At 33.2% G+C, this 18,062-nt stretch overlaps 3 protein-coding genes and 1 long non-coding RNA gene across 8 annotated transcripts; all 4 read right to left on the bottom strand.

Annotated features, from left to right (window-relative positions):
- Positions 1–84: 84 nt before the first annotated feature.
- On the bottom strand, positions 85–1,687 carry LOC111794647 (cysteine-rich repeat secretory protein 12-like). 2 transcript variants are annotated; one of them, XM_023676741.1, is made up of 3 exons: positions 912–1,687; positions 655–780; positions 85–292 (listed from the first exon to the last, which is right to left on the bottom strand). In XM_023676741.1, the coding sequence occupies exons 1-3, from the start codon at positions 1,675–1,677 to the stop codon at positions 282–284; spliced, it is 903 nt and encodes a 300-aa protein (XP_023532509.1). In that variant the 5' UTR covers positions 1,678–1,687; the 3' UTR covers positions 85–281. The 2 variants fall into 2 exon arrangements, with proteins under 2 accessions (XP_023532509.1, XP_023532518.1); XM_023676750.1 differs by lacking the exon at positions 85–292 and having other exon boundaries at positions 703–780; positions 900–1,687.
- Positions 1,688–5,304: 3,617 nt separating this feature from the next.
- On the bottom strand, positions 5,305–5,974 carry LOC111801202. The gene is made up of 2 exons (XR_002816098.1): positions 5,742–5,974; positions 5,305–5,574 (listed from the first exon to the last, which is right to left on the bottom strand). It is a non-coding gene; the product is annotated as an uncharacterized LOC111801202 (long non-coding RNA).
- Positions 5,975–6,087: 113 nt separating this feature from the next.
- On the bottom strand, positions 6,088–11,683 carry LOC111801181 (ubiquitin-conjugating enzyme E2 variant 1B). 4 transcript variants are annotated; one of them, XM_023685197.1, is made up of 7 exons: positions 11,451–11,683; positions 10,909–11,313; positions 10,747–10,814; positions 10,004–10,143; positions 9,496–9,621; positions 9,219–9,423; positions 7,513–9,165 (listed from the first exon to the last, which is right to left on the bottom strand). In XM_023685197.1, coding segments are annotated over exons 3-7 (501 nt in total). In that variant the 5' UTR covers positions 10,775–10,814; positions 10,909–11,313; positions 11,451–11,683; the 3' UTR covers positions 7,513–9,163. The 4 variants fall into 4 exon arrangements, with proteins under 4 accessions (XP_023540973.1, XP_023540965.1, XP_023540958.1 ...); XM_023685190.1 differs by having other exon boundaries at positions 10,912–11,313; XM_023685205.1 differs by lacking the exons at positions 7,513–9,165; positions 10,909–11,313; positions 11,451–11,683 and adding exons at positions 6,088–6,284; positions 6,452–6,512 and having other exon boundaries at positions 9,297–9,423; positions 10,747–10,872.
- Positions 11,684–13,461: 1,778 nt separating this feature from the next.
- LOC111801170 (nudix hydrolase 17, mitochondrial-like) lies at positions 13,462–14,939 on the bottom strand. Its single transcript, XM_023685169.1, has 5 exons — positions 14,652–14,939; positions 14,441–14,549; positions 14,271–14,354; positions 14,056–14,184; positions 13,462–13,955 (listed from the first exon to the last, which is right to left on the bottom strand). The coding sequence occupies exons 1-5, from the start codon at positions 14,723–14,725 to the stop codon at positions 13,824–13,826; spliced, it is 528 nt and encodes a 175-aa protein (XP_023540937.1). The 5' UTR covers positions 14,726–14,939; the 3' UTR covers positions 13,462–13,823.
- Between the last annotated feature and the right edge of the window lie 3,123 nt (positions 14,940–18,062).

Genomic DNA, 18,062 nt, shown 5'->3' with positions numbered 1-18,062 from the left:
AAAAAAAAAAAAAAAAAAAAAAAAAAAAAAAAAAAAAAAAAAAAAAAAAAAAAAAAAAAAAAAAAAAAACTCATAAAATACACTTTTTTTTTTTTCTAAAAGAAAAAAAAAATTATATAGTTTTTGTTTGCTTCTCTCAAGGTTCCTCAGCGCAGCTTCATTGTTCTTGCACAAATTTATTTTTATTCTTTGAAATGATGAAAAATCAAAGGGAGAGAGAGGGCATACCCAAATGGAGGTGGGTAGGTGTGAAATTACAGAATTGACCCGACAACCACAACTTATCTACAACCTGCAAATAATCCAAGATGGGAATTTATTTTAATTTTTAAGGAAATAAAATAATTGCCAAATTATAACAATAATTTTTCTAAACTTTTGATTCTGCCCAATATTTTTGCATCAAAATATTTAATTTATAGGAAAATTGAGCTTTTTTTTTTAATTAAAGATTGGTGGTAAATTTAAAATTATTTTGAACATTGAAAACAAAAGTTTAATGAAGTACATAGGAGAGAGATTATGGATATTTAAATTAAATTTAATTGATTTTAAAAATTGAAAATTAAAATCAAAACCATGACCAATAATGACATTTTGTATAATTTAGCCTCGACTTTATTTCAAAAGAAAAAAAAGGGTAAAATGGGTTACCGTGGCCTTTCTCATATCTTTTGTTGAGCCAAGTGATAAATAAGATGAGCAAGGCAATACCGGCAATGAGTCCAATAATGATCGCTATTGTCTTGTTGGTCTTACTGTTATTATCCTTTGAATCATCTGTCAAAATGTTACCCAATTCGTCAATAATTATTTCAATACTATTTTTTAAATTATAAAGAGTCCGAAATTGTAAAATTATATAACTAAAAATAATAATAAAAAAAAAAAAGACTTACTTTAGTACCTACCATTTCCATTTGCATCATATCCATATCCATATCCATTTCCCTCCGCGTGAGTTGCACCTCTAGTAAACCGCGCGTAGCATTTGGCCAAAAACAAATCTCCCCAAGCGGAAGGTCCACAAGCTGATTTAAGCCGTCGGATGGCTTCAGATATGCAATCCTGACACCCTCCCACGCTCAAATCACCAACGCATTGCGCCACACTCCGTACATCGCCGGCCCCACTAGCTCTGTAGGTCCCACCACTGGTAACCAACTGCGCGAGAGCAGGATCAAGGCCAGTCAACGCGTCGAAGTCAGACCCAATCGACGGCCCACATTTCTTCACCACAACCGTCTTGTCCTCCACTCCAAAGAAGCGTTTGTTGTCGTACTTGACGAAACAGCCGTCCAACTGCAGCGCAGCGCCGTATGCGTCGGTGCACATGGACCCGAGGCGGGTGACAGCTCGAGTGACGCACTGGTAGCAGTCGTTGGGGGGGAGGTCGCCACGACATTGGTAGAGGCCGTAGATGGTGTCCTGTGGGGAAGAGCCCAAGACGGTGACGTTGTTGTAAGGGATGGTGGCGGAGGTGGTGACGAGGCGGGAGAGGAGGAGGTTGAGATTGGAAGGGTAAGGGGAATTGGGAGTGTATTTTTGAAGGGTGCAGCCGCCGAAGAGGAAGGTGTCGAAGGAAGAAGAAGAAGAAGAAGATGATGGAGGTGTGAAAATTAGGGAAGCTCCGAAGAAAAATATGAGAAAGGAAGAGAAAGGAAGTGGTGATGGCATGTTGAAACAGAGAAGGNAAAATATGAGAAAGGAAGAGAAAGGAAGTGGTGATGGCATGTTTCTTCTCAATTTTGCAGACAATGAGACGGAGATGAGATTAGTTTCTTCTCAACTTTACAAATTTATAATACAAAGGAGAAGACCAAGTTTAGATTAGGAAATGACTGTCCACGTCAGCATAAGAAAATTTTGTTAAAATTAATAAATATATATTTCTACAAAAATATGTTTCTACTCTCACTAATATTCCCAAATTTTCAAAAATAATCTAAACAGATATTTTGCTTGCAAAAATACCATTTAACTTTTGAAAATATTTGATATTTAACTTTTTAAAAAATGTTTTTAAAATATTAAAAAAATTTATAAATAGCTTTCAACTTCTCCAAGTCTAAAATACATATGAAATTTTAACCCTATTAACTCTTAAAGAAAAAAGTTTCGTCAATATATGAATGAAAATGGTCTATCGATATCTTATAGAGTGTCTCTTCTTTTAATGTTACTTTTGAAAGTTCTTTTTAACACCGTACTAATGATGAGGTTATTCTTTAAATTTTAGAAAAATTTAAAAGGTATTTTTGAAATTTTTTTTTACTTAACAATATTTTTATAACAAATATTAATTGTTTTCATTCAATTATGTATTTTTTATTTTTATTTTTAATTTTAAAAATATTTTATAGATTTTTTTTTTAAAGTTAAGGATATTATTGAAATTATAAACCTTATGAGTAATTTTTAGACGAGTTTAGTACTAAAAATGAGTCTATTTTAATAAATTATTAAATGGCTTAGATTCCACCTTTATTTAATAACCGTTTACCTATATGACCACATCCATCATTATCTCAAAAGTTACCAAGTCTATTTTACTCGTACAAAAAAAAATTGTTTATTTAGGATATTATAAACATTTTATTATTGTTATTATTTAATTGAAATGAAATATTGAGAAGAAATTAATTAATTAATTATTTTTTTAGGGATTTGGAAGTTTTTGTGAATGGGATGCTTAACTAATTGGTCACAATTATAGCTTAATAATTGTAATCACCCTAACCCCCAAAACATCACCCATTTTCTTTATCTATTATTTTATTTTTTAAAAGAAAATAAAATAATGAATTAAGCATTTTTCATTCAAATTTTATCACTAAATATTATGTTTAAATATATGGATTCCGTAAATACAATTTATAAATTCAACTATATGGAGGGAGAGATTCCAACTCTTAAATTATTTAGTTAAAAATATACGTTCAAATTAATAAATTATTATCCGTTTTTTAATCACAAATAAATAATAAACTATTCTAAAATTAAATAAATAAGCATGATATTTAAAAAATCATTGTAAAGAGAAACGCATTCAATAAATATTTTATATTATTCGAAGCTTGAAAGAGGGACAATATATAAATTAAATGTAGCAGGTTTTGACCCTATTTTCTAAGAAAACAAATTATTGACGTCTTTAATAATGAATTTATTATTTATTATTTATTTATTTATTTTTCTTAAATTAAAATATTAACCAAAAATATCCTAATATTAATAATAAAAAATTTAAACTCGTTGTATTTATTTAAATATTTGTATGAATGTTTTATATTTATAATTCTTTTATAAATATGTGTGAAACCGACCAACCAACTTTGTAATTTTGGAGGGTGCAAATGAGACCCAACTTATTAACCAAAACTATAAGACTTAAAATACTTTTTATAAATAAATAAAGCGGACTTGATCTCCATGTAGTTTAATAGTAAATTTGTATATTGTAATAGAAAAGTTTCTTTTAAGAAGTGTAGACCGGACACCGTGTTTATCATACACACTTCGATGCTTTAGTCAAAAAATTAAAAGTGTAGCAAAGTTAAAGAGTTTGAGGATTGAGTTTAAATTACCTACCATGGAGTTATAACAAAGTAGTAATTAAAACTGTGGCACTCGTGTCATACACACTTCGATTCTTTAAGTCTTTCTTAAGCATCTTATCTTTAAGATCACTTTCATTTGGATGTAATTTCGGTTCATTCATGTCATAGTTTATAGAATACTGGACCACAAAATATTTAACTTCTCCTTCCAATAAATCTGTTAATTGAGACGTGAGTGGTTCAAGTCAACATGGTTGGTTCACATGGACTTGCCTCGAGTTGAGCCAAACTTCTTATCCTTCTGCTTCTTCTTCATTCAGGCTAAATCTCTCCTCAAACTTGAATAAATCTAATGTTCAACCCAAGTTATCTTCTATCCTTTAGGTTTGATACAATTGTCTCGCAAGTATTAAATGAAAGTCGAAACTCAAGCCACATAAAAGCCTAAACTCAACAACAATAAATTTAACACGAAAACTGTCACATAATCAAGTAAGTGACGAGAATGTCGAGTCTATCATTAAGATCTTTTTTAGTCTAATTCAACATGTGTGAACTAAACTCTTAATTGATAATATATATTATAACTAAGGATGAACTGAGGTATAACACCAAAATTCTAAAAGTAGTTAATTTATTAGAACATGAAACAAACAAACATTTTAAGAATAATGAAATAGGAAGTATTAAAGGATTTCAATTTCACACATGTTTTTGTTCATCAAAGAATTAAATTGTTTGAAGTTGATAGAGAAAAACAAACTAAGTGGTGTGAACATGAGAACAGAGTCTTTAATCCATTTCTTATTTTGGAGATGAGTACACAACATATGACCATTGTCTTCACCTGCTTCCATTTACTAAATCAAATCCCTTTCAAGAATCTTCAATTTCAGACCATTTTTTCTACTACTAAAACTGAAAAAGGTCTGCAAACACCATTATGGGATATATATATATATGTTTAAACTAACTAAATCATTTTAAGTCATATTTGTTTTTCGTTCAATTTTTATTAGTATAAAATTGAATATACATATGTGTATGATCCCAAAGTTGTATAAAAAAATTATTTTTATATTATATACGTCTAATTCAAGCGTACTATAATGTTAGACTTTTACAAATTACTTAATATTTCTTTTAAAATGTTAACAATTAAGTGTGCATTTTTTTATCTCATAACAGGAATTGGATAATCATTAGAGGATATAGTCCATAAGTGTGCATTTTTTTTATATTATTTAACTTTTTTTTTTTTAAATGATGTNTTTTTTTTTTTTTTTTTTTTTTTTTTTTTTTTTTTTTTTTTTTTTTTTTTTTTTGGTTGTAATAATTTATTTGAGCTTATTGACTTACTGTATAACCAGTGAGAAGACTCACAATGAAACCCATCTTGATTGAAGGCCAAAATTTGCAGTTATTTTATAAGCTATTTGAGTCATTTTCAGAGTATTTAAATTACTTGAATTATACTAATTGTTAAGGGAGTTGAAAATGATTGATTTAAGACATAGTCAACTTAAAATTAGACATATAATTATCAAACCTATACGCAATCTCAAGTGGTTAATTAAAAAAAAAAATATACCAAAAAATGCACCATTTAATAATGCCACATGCCCTATTTGATAAGAACAAACTAATTTAATAATTTCTCTTCTTTAATTTAATGCAAAATTTAGAAACTCAGATAATTAAAAAAAAAAAAAAACAAATCATCAAGAAAAGCGAGAGCAAGACAAGAACCAAAAGTTGAAAGAGGTCATTCGAATTCTATGTATGTACATACAACAATCTGAAATCTCGGACAATAATGGAAGTAGGAATAGAATAAAGCTACAAAAGTTCTTCATTTTTGTCACTAACAGTGAATTAAAAGTTGAGAGAATGCAGAGAGGGAAGGGTTAGTGGGGAACAGAATCTACACAGATTTTGGTTGATTCCTTTTCACTTTTATCTCTTTTGATGATCTTTCAGAACAGCCTCATTAATGGGGTGTCCAAAAGGAAGGCTACAAGCAAAAATAGCAGAGAAGAAGATATTGATATTCTGACAAACATCTCACTTAATGGACCACAACTCAACTTCATTCATTCATTCAAATACGTGTAGACAAAAGCATGTTGCTCAAATAGTAACATAAGCTTATTTACAATATCTTAGTTGTTGGCCTTTTACCTTTAAAGAATGCAACATTTCAACACTAGCCCCTTTTGGTCTACTCGTCCATCTTCATTACCTGCAACAAGTAAGTTCTCCAGACTTAATTACTAGCCAGTGGTAATTGACAGGAAAGATATTATGATGTTGAAGATATCACAAGACAAGCGAATGAATGGGCCTTAAAACATTTTAAGAATCATGATCGAACTTCACTAGCAGAAGCCACAGCCACTCCAAAGTAACGAGACATCTAAAAANCAAATCATCAAGAAAAGCGAGAGCAAGACAAGAACCAAAAGTTGAAAGAGGTCATTCGAATTCTATGTATGTACATACAACAATCTGAAATCTCGGACAATAATGGAAGTAGGAATAGAATAAAGCTACAAAAGTTCTTCATTTTTGTCACTAACAGTGAATTAAAAGTTGAGAGAATGCAGAGAGGGAAGGGTTAGTGGGGAACAGAATCTACACAGATTTTGGTTGATTCCTTTTCACTTTTATCTCTTTTGATGATCTTTCAGAACAGCCTCATTAATGGGGTGTCCAAAAGGAAGGCTACAAGCAAAAATAGCAGAGAAGAAGATATTGATATTCTGACAAACATCTCACTTAATGGACCACAACTCAACTTCATTCATTCATTCAAATACGTGTAGACAAAAGCATGTTGCTCAAATAGTAACATAAGCTTATTTACAATATCTTAGTTGTTGGCCTTTTACCTTTAAAGAATGCAACATTTCAACACTAGCCCCTTTTGGTCTACTCGTCCATCTTCATTACCTGCAACAAGTAAGTTCTCCAGACTTAATTACTAGCCAGTGGTAATTGACAGGAAAGATATTATGATGTTGAAGATATCACAAGACAAGCGAATGAATGGGCCTTAAAACATTTTAAGAATCATGATCGAACTTCACTAGCAGAAGCCACAGCCACTCCAAAGTAACGAGACATCTAAAAAATAGTCCACTGGTACGGTTTATCAGATTCGACCAAATGATGTCACTTTAACAAGACGGAGCTCTGTCAAGGACAGATTGTTAAAGTTCTTAATGCTTTCCATATATGGTACCACTGGAAGACATCTCATGAACCCACCTGATGGATGACACTGAAGTGTCACGCCTGATATGCCAGCACCACTAACAGCTCTATAAATATCCTCTAATTTAAACAGTACATTGCATGATGTGGAACAGAGTTATGAAAGATTAGGACTTTCGCTTTGATTCTTCAAGCTCTCCTCGTCAGATCATTGAATTGTGTTTATTGCTGGACAAACCCTGCAGCGGTATTTTTGGCATTCGTGACCCTAACCAACACATAGCCTGATCGATCTTTTCTTACCCAGTTCAAAGATATTTGGTTGTTAGAAAAGACATGCTAGCTAGGTAGCCACTATTGATTTGATCCCAAAGTCTCTTTTATTTTTCACTTTCTCCAAAACCGAGTGGTTATGTGGTAGATCTTGATTCCATAGGTATAATAAGCACAAATACATCAGTTTGGCTAGCTTGTCCATGTCCAACATATGTCGGACATTTAGATGCTCCAAAACTTGTTGGACACATATAGGGCACTTGTTAGCACAATAGATGTGTTAGACATTAGTTGCACTAAAGTCAATATAGATCCAACATATGTTAAACACATATATAACATTTATTAAGTATACTAAATTGACATGTAATAATAAATTTTGGGAGTGATACATCAAAATCATTCTTTTAAGCATATCCATGCATAAACAAACGGACTTTGAATTGCCTAGTATCAAAATGATACATATTTTAAAAATGTATATTTTAATAAACATGTCCATGTCCTAGATTTATATAAAATGACATTGCAGTGTATGTGTTGTATTGTATTTGTATCTCATATTCGTATATGTGATTCGATTCTTAGCCCCTTAGGGTGAACAGTTACCATTCCACAATTTAACAGAAAATAAATGAATTAAATAGAGCTATCATGCAGAAAATTCCTACTTTGAGCCTCCCTCTGGCCTCTCACATGCACTTGTTCCTTCTCGACTAATTAGGAGGCTATTGTCTTTACTTGGGTGTGCCACCTGGAGTCTGGACGAGCCCATAGATTTTGAGAGACCACAGAGGATGCTTAAATGAAGCAAGTTACATACTCCTGAAATCTCTGTTTAGGAGTTACATATTGAGTTTAAGCAAGTTACATACTCCCAACGCAGAATAATGCTTCTGAAATCTCTTTTCTTTCAAGCATATCCCCATACCCTCTTTCTTAAATTCAATATGCCTTGGAAATTTAAGAGAAGAACAGAAATTAAAGGTTATCACCTAATGGGACGGGAGGTCTCCATTCTTGTTGAAAGAGGTAATCCTGAGAGAGGAGGCCTAAAGAACACAAATACAGCTTTGATATCGAAATGGAGATGAGTGTCTAATTCAAAGGCATAACCTTTATGGGTTAAATTTTCTATTAGTTCATATGGGCTTGATCAAGAGGCTGGAAACCATAAGTTCTCACTGTCCCAAGTTCTTGAATGCATATTTCTTCTATATGCATTCAGGAAACAGGATTGTCCTTGAAAGTTAATGGCCAGAGAGGATAGAGTTATGTCTTCGAAAGCATATCGTTTGAAGAACAGACATTTCCTATTATTTACCATAGACTCTATGGGTTGGTAGAGTTCCAAAGAATAATTCATAAACTAACAATGGCTCAGTGATGAGGGCTCCTGACAGTAAATTTCCCAGAACCCTATTTGAAGCAGAGACCAGAAGTGGGCTGCTCTTTTTAACTGAACCCAACCAGCACCAAGGTTATGGAGTTGAACCTTGGATATGTCAAGCCAATTCACTTGTAAGTCCATTTCAACCAGCTTTCACATTTCATCCAGGCCACCATACATTAACCCCATCTTCTCAATAGCATACTGAATGCCAGCAAGTCCTTCCCTTGCACTTTAGTGCCGGAGCGTAGTAAAACTAGAGACAGAATTAGGATGGAATTCCCAAGCCTAGCTTTGACTCTTAAATGACACATTAATGTATAGATGTTTGGAAGACCAAGACCACCTTTTATTTTCTTGCCCCCAATTCATCCTGCCCGTTTAGATTGTTGGATAGATCTGGATTGCAATGGTGTTTCCTCAGGATAGCAAACAGGCTATTTCCAACTCTTTTGAAACCATAATTTCATAGACTAAATTGAAGTCTAAAAGTTAATGCTATGAAAGTGATCTGTAGGAGGTGGGAGCGAAAACGAAACCACACAGTTTTAAAGACAGAATGTGGGAACCTAGATGTTTTGGGATATAGCTAGATTGCTAGTTAGAAATTAACATACTCTCTCAAATCACTTTTGCATTCAGATCTTTTTTGTTTTAGATAATGGAGTGTCATCTCGGAACCTCCTTCACTGGATAGCCTTCTTGACTGGACGAAACAAATCTTATATTCCCTCAGGTACATTTTTTTAATAAGATATAGTTTCTCAAGCATGCAAATCCATTCAATCTGCTGTATATACTAACGAGAGGGGTGTGCTGTCCATAATGAGAAGTGAATAAATGAATAAACTCACCTTCAGAAGGCTGACTTAGTCTCCTGTTCTGGGGAGAAGTCATTTCTTTCTTCAACTGCATTAATATGTCCTCCATTGTATGCTCCCTTTGCCAATTAGAAAGCATGGGAAAAAGGCTTGGTTCCACCTAATCATTCAGCTAAGCTGTTAATTTATTTTCGTCACAATGCAGTAAGTGTTTCACAAAATCATCACATACCACACCAGTTTCTGGATTGACACAGGTCATATTAATCCGAGTTTGAAATCTCACGCTGGGAGGATTATCAGGATAATCCTGTCCACAGAATAGCTTGAGTTGATAAATCCGTCCTTCATGAACAGTCTGAAAAGCAAGAAAGCAACGATTCAATTTACAATTCTATTCGCGCTCTCCCCAACAACAACAATAATAAAGAAGAATACATCAACTTCAACCAACGCAATGATGCTGCAATGCTCATTTTCATCAACATGAGAAAGATACTCAAAAATACCAATTTTCTTTTGTGATGAATTTTCAAGGTAAAGACGAAATGTAGTTATGTAACTACATTTCCCAAAAATTCAATTATCTAAATTTTGATGATAACAAAGTTAACAATACTCTTTAGAGTATGATATCTCCATCATTCTTTGAAACTATCCATATCAATATTTATAGCAGTCGACCCAGATGTCATCAGAGACAATAAGCAATGAACAAAATGGATGAAAAATGAACTTACATTAGGTGGCCCTATAATTGTTCCCGTCCAAGACGCCATATAGATATCATCAGCATCATCCATTCCATAACTCACAGTCCCATCCCCGATTCCTTTTTCACCTCTTTCAAGTTCTTCCAGTAATCTGAAGTTTCGGGGAACTGCAAAAATGATAATAACAAATAAACAAAATTAGATCTCATGGTGCAACAATTATGAACTTCTTTGAACAAGGTGAAAAAAATTCATTAAGATGTATGACGAGTTCTCATTCATCGTCATTTACTGTCCTCTAACCACCACAATCTTTCGAAGAATAAATTACAGATTGTTGAAGAAATAACATGAACATAGCAACGGAAACTAAACAAATAGATTCATTTTCAAAATGTATCTATCCAATGTAAAGCAGACAACATAAGATAAAGCGAACCAAATGATTACTTCAATTAGAAAATGAAACGAAAATAGTCTAATCCATCCATATCACCACACTCTTCCAATTTGGAGTAAACAAAAAAATCCAAGCATATCCGAAGCACAATATTTCCAAATTCACTAACGTAATTTCCAGACATTGGCGAGAGAGTGAAAAATCATAATAAAAGTTGATTCCGGAACAGAACAAACTCCAACATCCCGAAAAAGAACAAACAAGAAAAGGCGTTGCAGAATCAGAATTCGCATCAGAAAGAAGAAAAAACCTAACAAGATAGAAATGATCGAATTATGGAATCGGATAGATTGGGGTTTCAAAGACTCACCGACTACCTTCTCGGCCTCGTCACCCATTTTAGACGATCGGTGTCTGAGCTAGGGCTCCCAAACTTAACTGTAAGAGAGAGAAAGCGTGCGATAGAAGATAGATGAGAGAGAGAGAGAGAGAAAGAGAATGGAGTAACACAAGAAATAATTAAGGAGTCAACTACTGTTCTGTACTCGGAAGAGGCAAAAAGCAGAGTAGTCATGTGCTTCGCAGCCTATGGTACTTCCCCTGCACCTGCAGATCACTGCCGTTCCATTGATCTGCTTGATTGACAGCGGCTAAGGTGGTGGCATAGATCTGATCATAACAAACTTATCATAGAGATTAGGAAGACAGATTTGCAGAATGAATGGATGATGATATAAACAACAAAACACATGACGTTTCTGGCTTCTGTATTCTGGATTAACTTAGAGCGTCCAGAAATCTACAATCTTTGAAGCCCACATGATCTTCTGAGCTATTGGGAAATCCAGAAATTTAGCATCTTTGAAGCCCACATGATCTTCTGAGCAATTGGGGAATCCAGAAATCTACGATCTTTGAATCCCACATGATAGTAATACTGCAATGAAATTGATTTAACTTGGATATGGCATAGGTACTAATACTGCAATGAAATTGAACACATACATTTTGAGAAAGGAACGATGATACCAAGAAAGAACTCCCAAGTTTTGTGAGAAGAATCGTAAGTTTTACCTCCAAGTTTTGTGGATCTAGCGTTTGTTGTGGGAAAAAAAACATGCAACAAAGATGGCAGAACAGTGAAGAAAATCACAGCAACATACAAAATTTGGGTTTATTCTCTAATTGAATCACCCATATTCTGCAATTAGCATCTTTGTTTGACTATATTCTTCACAACCAATGAGTTTATAGCCACATTTGGAGCCCCAAAAGAACAAGAAATATAACACATTCTGTTCAAATACCTGATAGATAATCGCGTTGGTCTCTCAGGCAATTTATCAAACAGATAGAGTGCATGATACAAAATTTTAAATTACCACCGTACCAGCTTGACCCATCCCTTGCAAAATCCAGGCTCGGGTTTAATTCTTTTGCACCCACTATGGCATTCAAACAAGCTACTCTGTCACAACAATCCAAAATTGATATTTGATGGCCCGACATTCTCTTACATCCTGTGGTCACCATATCTATTCATCATTTCTTAAAAGTGAAGGCTATCTCTACATATATACACTAGTCATCAGTATGTTTTATCCTCATTCACATGCATTCTACAAAAATTTACCCTTAGTCATAGAGTTCCTATTATTGAACTCTCAAAGAAAAAAAACGTGCACCTTGTTGATATAAATAGTGACTCGATTTTTTAAGTTTTTCTTAACTTTTTTTTTTTTTTTTTATGTCGGCAATATGATTCCATATTTATTTTAATAGACTCAAGCATTATATTTAGTCATTGAATTAGTTTTTAAATAGTAAAAAATGTTTAATCGTTATAATACAAAGAAAGTTAGAATTTAGTCTCTATAATTTAAGAAATATATTAAATTTTTTTATATATAAAAGAAACTGTTTAAAATAAATTTATGGAATAAAGACTATTTATAAAGTTTTATCAAAATCGTGACATTTCAAATTTAATTTAAAAAAATATAGCCTACCGACTTTTAGAATCTTCTTTGGCACACGAAGGGCGATCTCGAAATTGGGTTAAAACATTAGGTAAGGGTAGAAAGGTCTTTTGGGACCCATATGTTTTGGAATTTTTATCCTTTCCCCCTTTTTGTAATGGGGTAGGGGCAAAAGTTTTAATCAATTTTGTTTCCCAATATTCTAAAAAATATCATCCTTTAAAATATTCCTATTTTATTAAATATTATAATTGGAAGGGTAAGAAACAAATATAAACACGTAATGACAATTGAACGTCTTTTTCATTTTACCTTTATTCTTGCTTTTATAATTTCCAACACAAATTTTAAAAACAAAGTTTATTCAATAATGTCCTCTTATTTCTTTCTTTCTTTTCATTTTAAATAATATTTCATAAATGCTAATACACTTTTTAAATATTCTTCTTCATTAATTCATTCGAAAAGGATATTGATTTGAAATAGTAAACCAATTTAACAGACTTAATTACTTTAATTATGTAACACAATAACTATAATCACATTCAATTATTGCATTCTACTTCCCCCTTTCGAGCTCGTGTCTTCACCGGTATTCTTTACCCTCTTCTAGTTGACGTGAGATCCTCACAATCCATTCCCTTTAGGATCCAATGTCCCCGCTGATACACCGCTCAGTGTCTAGTTCTATTCCCTTTTAGGATCCAACGTCCCCGCTGGCACACCGCTCAGTGTCTAGCTCTGATACCATTTGTAATAGCCCAAGTCCATCGAGACAGATATTGTCCTCTTTAAGCTTTCCCCTGAAAGTTTTTAAAACGCGTGTGCTAAGGAGAAGTTTCCACGCCCTTATAAATGATGCTGCTTCGTTCTTCTCCCAACGAGATCTCACATAAATTATCTCTCTTTCTTTAGGATTCCAACCATATAAATCAAGAATGAATACACTAATTTAAAGTTCACACAACTCATTACATGGAGATAAAATAGATAAAATAGTGTTAAGAGATCTTTGTATCGGAACGAACAAACGTGACAAAGTATTTAAAATTGAAACAATTAAGTAATATGGTGAATTGTTGAAGAAGCACAATCAATCAGTAAGGTTTGGATAACTTCAATTTTAGGCAAAAGAAGTGTGTGGAAAAGTGAGAGTATTGATAAGAGAGCTCAGCCAATGTCCTATCAGATGCAACTGGATTGGGTGCCATCTTTCAATTCATCGATATCTATTTGTATTATTTCAAAATTGATGGTAACATAAAGAAAGAAAACAAACTATCACTGCCTACAGCAGCTATAATTCACAATTGATCATGAACAGCCCCAACCCCCATGTACAGCCCAGATCAAGCTTTTGTCAATGTCATCAACATGGCTTCCATCAGATTGCAGAGAGGAAAATATCAAACCATTTAATTGAAGTTTTCCTCTCCATATTTACAAGGAACAGAAGACAAGACTGAGCTCACAGATCATCAGTTGCTAGAAGATCATCCTCCTTTTGCTCTCCCATGGATGTCAGTCTTTCAACTAAGATATCTAAAGCTTCCTTCATCCACCAGTGTCTGCAAACTTCTCTAGCTTCACCAACACTCATCTGAGTATAAACAAAGTTCCATATTAGACAATGATCTTAACAATCGTGTTTACAATGAAATCTAACAAGTTTTGATAGCATATGAGCTTTCAGAACATACCCAAATTCTCTCTCGAACATGCTTCTCAGGCCACAGGTCTAGCTGCTCCTCAACAAATAAAGGGAACATATAGCCTTCATAGTAAGTGCCTTGGCTTTTGCTGATGAATCTCCATTTCCCAAGTTGAGACTGTAACATAACCAAAAACCAAATCCACTTTAATTTCATAATCTTTCATGGGTTTCAAGAAGATTTGCAAAAGACAAGACACTAACCTCAACTTGGCCAAGAACTCCAGCTTCTTCAAGTGATTCTCTAGATGCAGCTTGTTCTAAGGATTCATCAAGCTCCCAACCACCCTAAAATGGGAAAAATCTCTCAATGACAAAGAACCAAATTGATAAAAACAAGAAGTAATTCATAGAGTTTTGTGTTTGTGAAGTACCTTGGGGAACATCAGGCCTTGACCCTTTTGAGAACTTATCACAAGCACCTCGTATTCATTATCAATCTTCATCCCATCTTCGCTGTATTTGAATCTATACGGTATACAACTGCAATAATCCAACATTTTGGCATGTTAATCGACTAAAACAGACACAAACAAACAGAACAAACTGAAAAAACCTAAAATCAAAGAAGAAATGAAGACCCACCCGACAACTTGGCGAAACCCCATATGATTATATCTCTGCAATTCTCTTCCAGTACGAGAAACCAAACAAGCCATGTTCTCAAATCAAAGAAACGAAACAGAATCTTCAAATCAAGCCCAGAAAGCAGAGAGATCTAGATGTAATCTGGCGGAATCAATGAATCGAATTACCAGATTGAGAGGCAGAGGATGAGGATGAGGATGAGAAAAGGGTGGATGAAGGGAGGCATATATAGAAAATGGCGGTTGGTGATGGGATAACTGCGAGGGCAAAAGTACGCGTAAAAAGGGGGGCGGATTGAATTTTGAAGGGGGTCTTTCAGTGCGTGCGATGAGCGTAAAGACAGCGTATAGCCCACAAGCGAGAGCCAACGGCACCCACTTGGCTTGGGGTCGTGGATGGCGACATCCCAATCAGGCTTTTCTTGCATTTCTTCTTCCTTGTAATCAGCTTCCGTGTCGTTTCCTTCAACAGCTATTTCACGCTGCTAAGCGAGAGCCAATGCAACCCACTTGGCTTGGGTAACTCTTTTGCTTTTATGGCTAAACGTTGACTCTTTTTGGGCTTTCTACACCTTCCTCCTTTTCATTCACACCAATCTCTCTCCCTATTTGGATTGCAACAAATCCAATTTTGTACGGATAATATTTTAATAATATAGGTAGTAATGAACCTGATGGTCACTGTAACAGCCCAAGTCCATCGATGGTAGCTGATATTGTCCTTTGGACTCCTCAAAGTTTGTAAAACGCGTCCCTTACAGAGAGGTTTCCACTCCATTCGAGCACCAGTGTCCTCGCTGGCACACCGCCCAATGTCTCGTTTTGATACCATCTGTAACAACTCAAACCCACTGCCAGCAAATATTGTCTTTTTTTGGTTTTTCCTTTCGGGTCTCCAGTCAAGATTTTTAAAACGTGTCTGCTAGGTACAAGTTTCTATACCCTTGTAAAGAACGTTTTGTTCTTCTTTACGACCGATGTGGGATCTCACTATCAAGGCTAGAAATGTCCATTTGACAAATGATAACATATCTCAATAAGAAGCAGGGAGAGAGTTAGAAGAGATTTCTCCCCATTAGCTAAACTTTTCGTTTTTCCCTAATCCAACTCATTTTATATATACATATAAATATATCACAACATAAGGTCAATATTATATCTATTTCTTATTTCTATTTATTTTTAATATTGAAATTTGAGTTTTTATAAATTATATTGCTAAAATATTATATTATATTTTTTAACAGAAACTAGATTAAAAAATATAAATTATCCATTAAAAATATATTTTTTGAAATATATAATTTCCTAAAAATATATAAGAAAGAGAGGGTGTTTAATTTTTTTTATTAATAAACTTGTATTAAAAAAACATTTTATAAAACAAATATTATGGCCACGTCATTATAGATATTAAAAATATATTTAAAATTTGAAAAGCATTTAAAAACAAAATTGTCGATGAGCTGGAATCCCGCGTTAAATGGTATGAATTTTGTGTCCAAATTACTGAACAGTGAAAAAAGGGAAAGGAAATAAATATTCTAGAAGATTTATTAATATTATAATTACCGTAAATTGATTTTTTTAGGTAAAAATAAGTCAACACATAATAACAATAATGATGTCTCCATTAAAATTCAAGTCAAATAAAACAAAGCTTGGGCAATGATCGCAAGTGTTTGAAAATGACATTTATATTATTATTTTTTTAATATATGTCTAAAAATAACTTGTATTATTTGTCACTTTCATTTGTCTTAATGAAATCAAACTCCCTTTACTATTCTCCTTTCTATTTCAATATTTATATTATTTTACTAGTTAATACTCTTTTATTTATTTATTTATTTATTTATTTATATAAAACACAGAAAACGAGAAACTGTTCGTTGAGAAGATTAATATTTCATAGGACAATTATATGCAACTCAATATTAATCTTGACTACGAGAGAGTTAGTTTATGATTAGATTATAAACATATTGTTCAAGAGAGAATAAGTGGTATTTAGGTAAAATATGTAATTACAACGGATAAAACAAATTTTTTATCCAATTGTAGTTACGAATATCTCATGAATGATCGACCTGTTTGTAATGATCATGTGAATTGACACAATTTGTCTTATAGTGCATAAATGTTCAACTAAAGGTCTACAGTGGAATGTTGTATAGTTGAAGAATGAAAATTGATTAATTAAATAGTTTAATGAATTAAATTTGTATTGTTGGAGCTGATAACCGTAGATATATAAGGTCCACTTGCTAGCTACTCACAGTAACTTCTACTCCGTAAAGTCTCCTTGTGTTCGGGTCGTAGCAAGGAAGATCTTATGAAAGAACTTCTAATCTATTGGATGCAAGCTCATAAGAGGCTTACATCCACTGATGTAGGGTAGAGTTCTTACTCTTCGGCTCTAATTTATTTTAATTCTTAATAAAATAAAATCAACTCCCAATGTTTTCACTATAAAGATGAACAGTTCTTTTCCCTTAGACATGTTAGTTCTTGAGATCGGAAAACTTAAGAACCTACCAAAAAACAAAGTTGTGGGGTCTTCCCCGACTAAAACAAGGGCATCTACTACTTGATGGGAGGAAAAGGCTGCGAGGTGACCCCAAAATTCCCAACTATGTTTGCTGGCACTTTTGATTCAGAAATTCATTCGAAGAGAAGAAGTTGTGACGCTCATGTAAAGGAGTAGTACATAAATGAACTAAGAATACATCCAAATGTGAATGATCATGGAGGTATTGTAGAAATCTTACCATCAGATACTGATAGTTGTCTTCTAACGTTACCGACCTTTAAATCTCAGGTGAAGTTATGGTTTAAAATGCTTTAAAGAATTGATATTTATTCTCGAAACCGACAATGTGCACCTTTTTTTATAGTGACTTTATCATAGAAACTTCAAAAGTAAATGTACAAAGCTTGGAGCAATTCCATGTTAAGTGACCTTTGGAAAGAATTTTTTAGGAAGCATAATAAATAAGAATAATGTGTCTTCAAAAGACTATGTTTATTCGTGAAGATAGTATTAAGAGGGAAAATTATGCGAGTTATATCCTAAGAAAATTTTTAGGAGATCACTCAACATAGAATTGCTCATACTAAACCATGCTTAACCATAAAATTTCTATGATTGAGCTACCAAAAAAGAAGTATATTTTATTGGTATAAATAGTAATTTTTATTTCATTTAAGTCTTTCATCTATCTTTCGAATTTTTTTATTCCGATGTAGTATAGGTTCATTCATGTACCCTTCTTTTACTTGACTTTCGGTCGTCCTTCAACTATTATAAAATTTCACTATAAGGTATGGCTCCAAATATGACATGGTATAAGAATTGGAGAGAAAAAGTCCCAAAATAAAAATTTATGGAAAAAAAAAAAAAACTAAT

This window comes from Cucurbita pepo, chromosome LG01, assembly GCF_002806865.2.
Source record: "Cucurbita pepo subsp. pepo cultivar mu-cu-16 chromosome LG01, ASM280686v2, whole genome shotgun sequence".
Lineage (NCBI taxonomy): Eukaryota > Viridiplantae > Streptophyta > Magnoliopsida > Cucurbitales > Cucurbitaceae > Cucurbita > Cucurbita pepo.
Note: the sequence above shows the minus strand (reverse complement) of the source record. Positions and strands in the feature narration are given on the sequence as shown.

Excerpts from the sequence above, each read along its gene's own strand:
- LOC111801181 (XM_023685197.1), bottom strand. The coding sequence starts at position 10,774 with ATGGGTGACGAGGCCGAGAAGGTAGTCG. Across the intron at positions 9,622-10,003 it reads CAATTATAGGGCCACCTAAT|ACTGTTCATGAAGGACGGAT; the intron begins GTAAGTTCATTT and ends CTTGCTTTTCAG. Across the intron at positions 9,424-9,495 it reads TCAATCCAGAAACTGGTGTG|GTGGAACCAAGCCTTTTTCC; the intron begins GTATGTGATGAT and ends CTGAATGATTAG.
- LOC111794647 (XM_023676741.1), bottom strand. The coding sequence starts at position 1,677 with ATGCCATCACCACTTCCTTTCTCTTCCTTTCTCATATTTTTCTTCGGA. Across the intron at positions 781-911 it reads ATATGATGCAAATGGAAATG|ATGATTCAAAGGATAATAAC; the intron begins GTAGGTACTAAA and ends ACATTTTGACAG.
- LOC111801170 (XM_023685169.1), bottom strand. The coding sequence starts at position 14,725 with ATGGCTTGTTTGGTTTCTCGTACTGGAAGAGAATTGCAGAGATATAAT. Across the intron at positions 14,185-14,270 it reads GAGTTCTTGGCCAAGTTGAG|TCTCAACTTGGGAAATGGAG; the intron begins GTTAGTGTCTTG and ends GTTATGTTACAG. Across the intron at positions 13,956-14,055 it reads ATGTTCGAGAGAGAATTTGG|ATGAGTGTTGGTGAAGCTAG; the intron begins GTATGTTCTGAA and ends GTTTATACTCAG.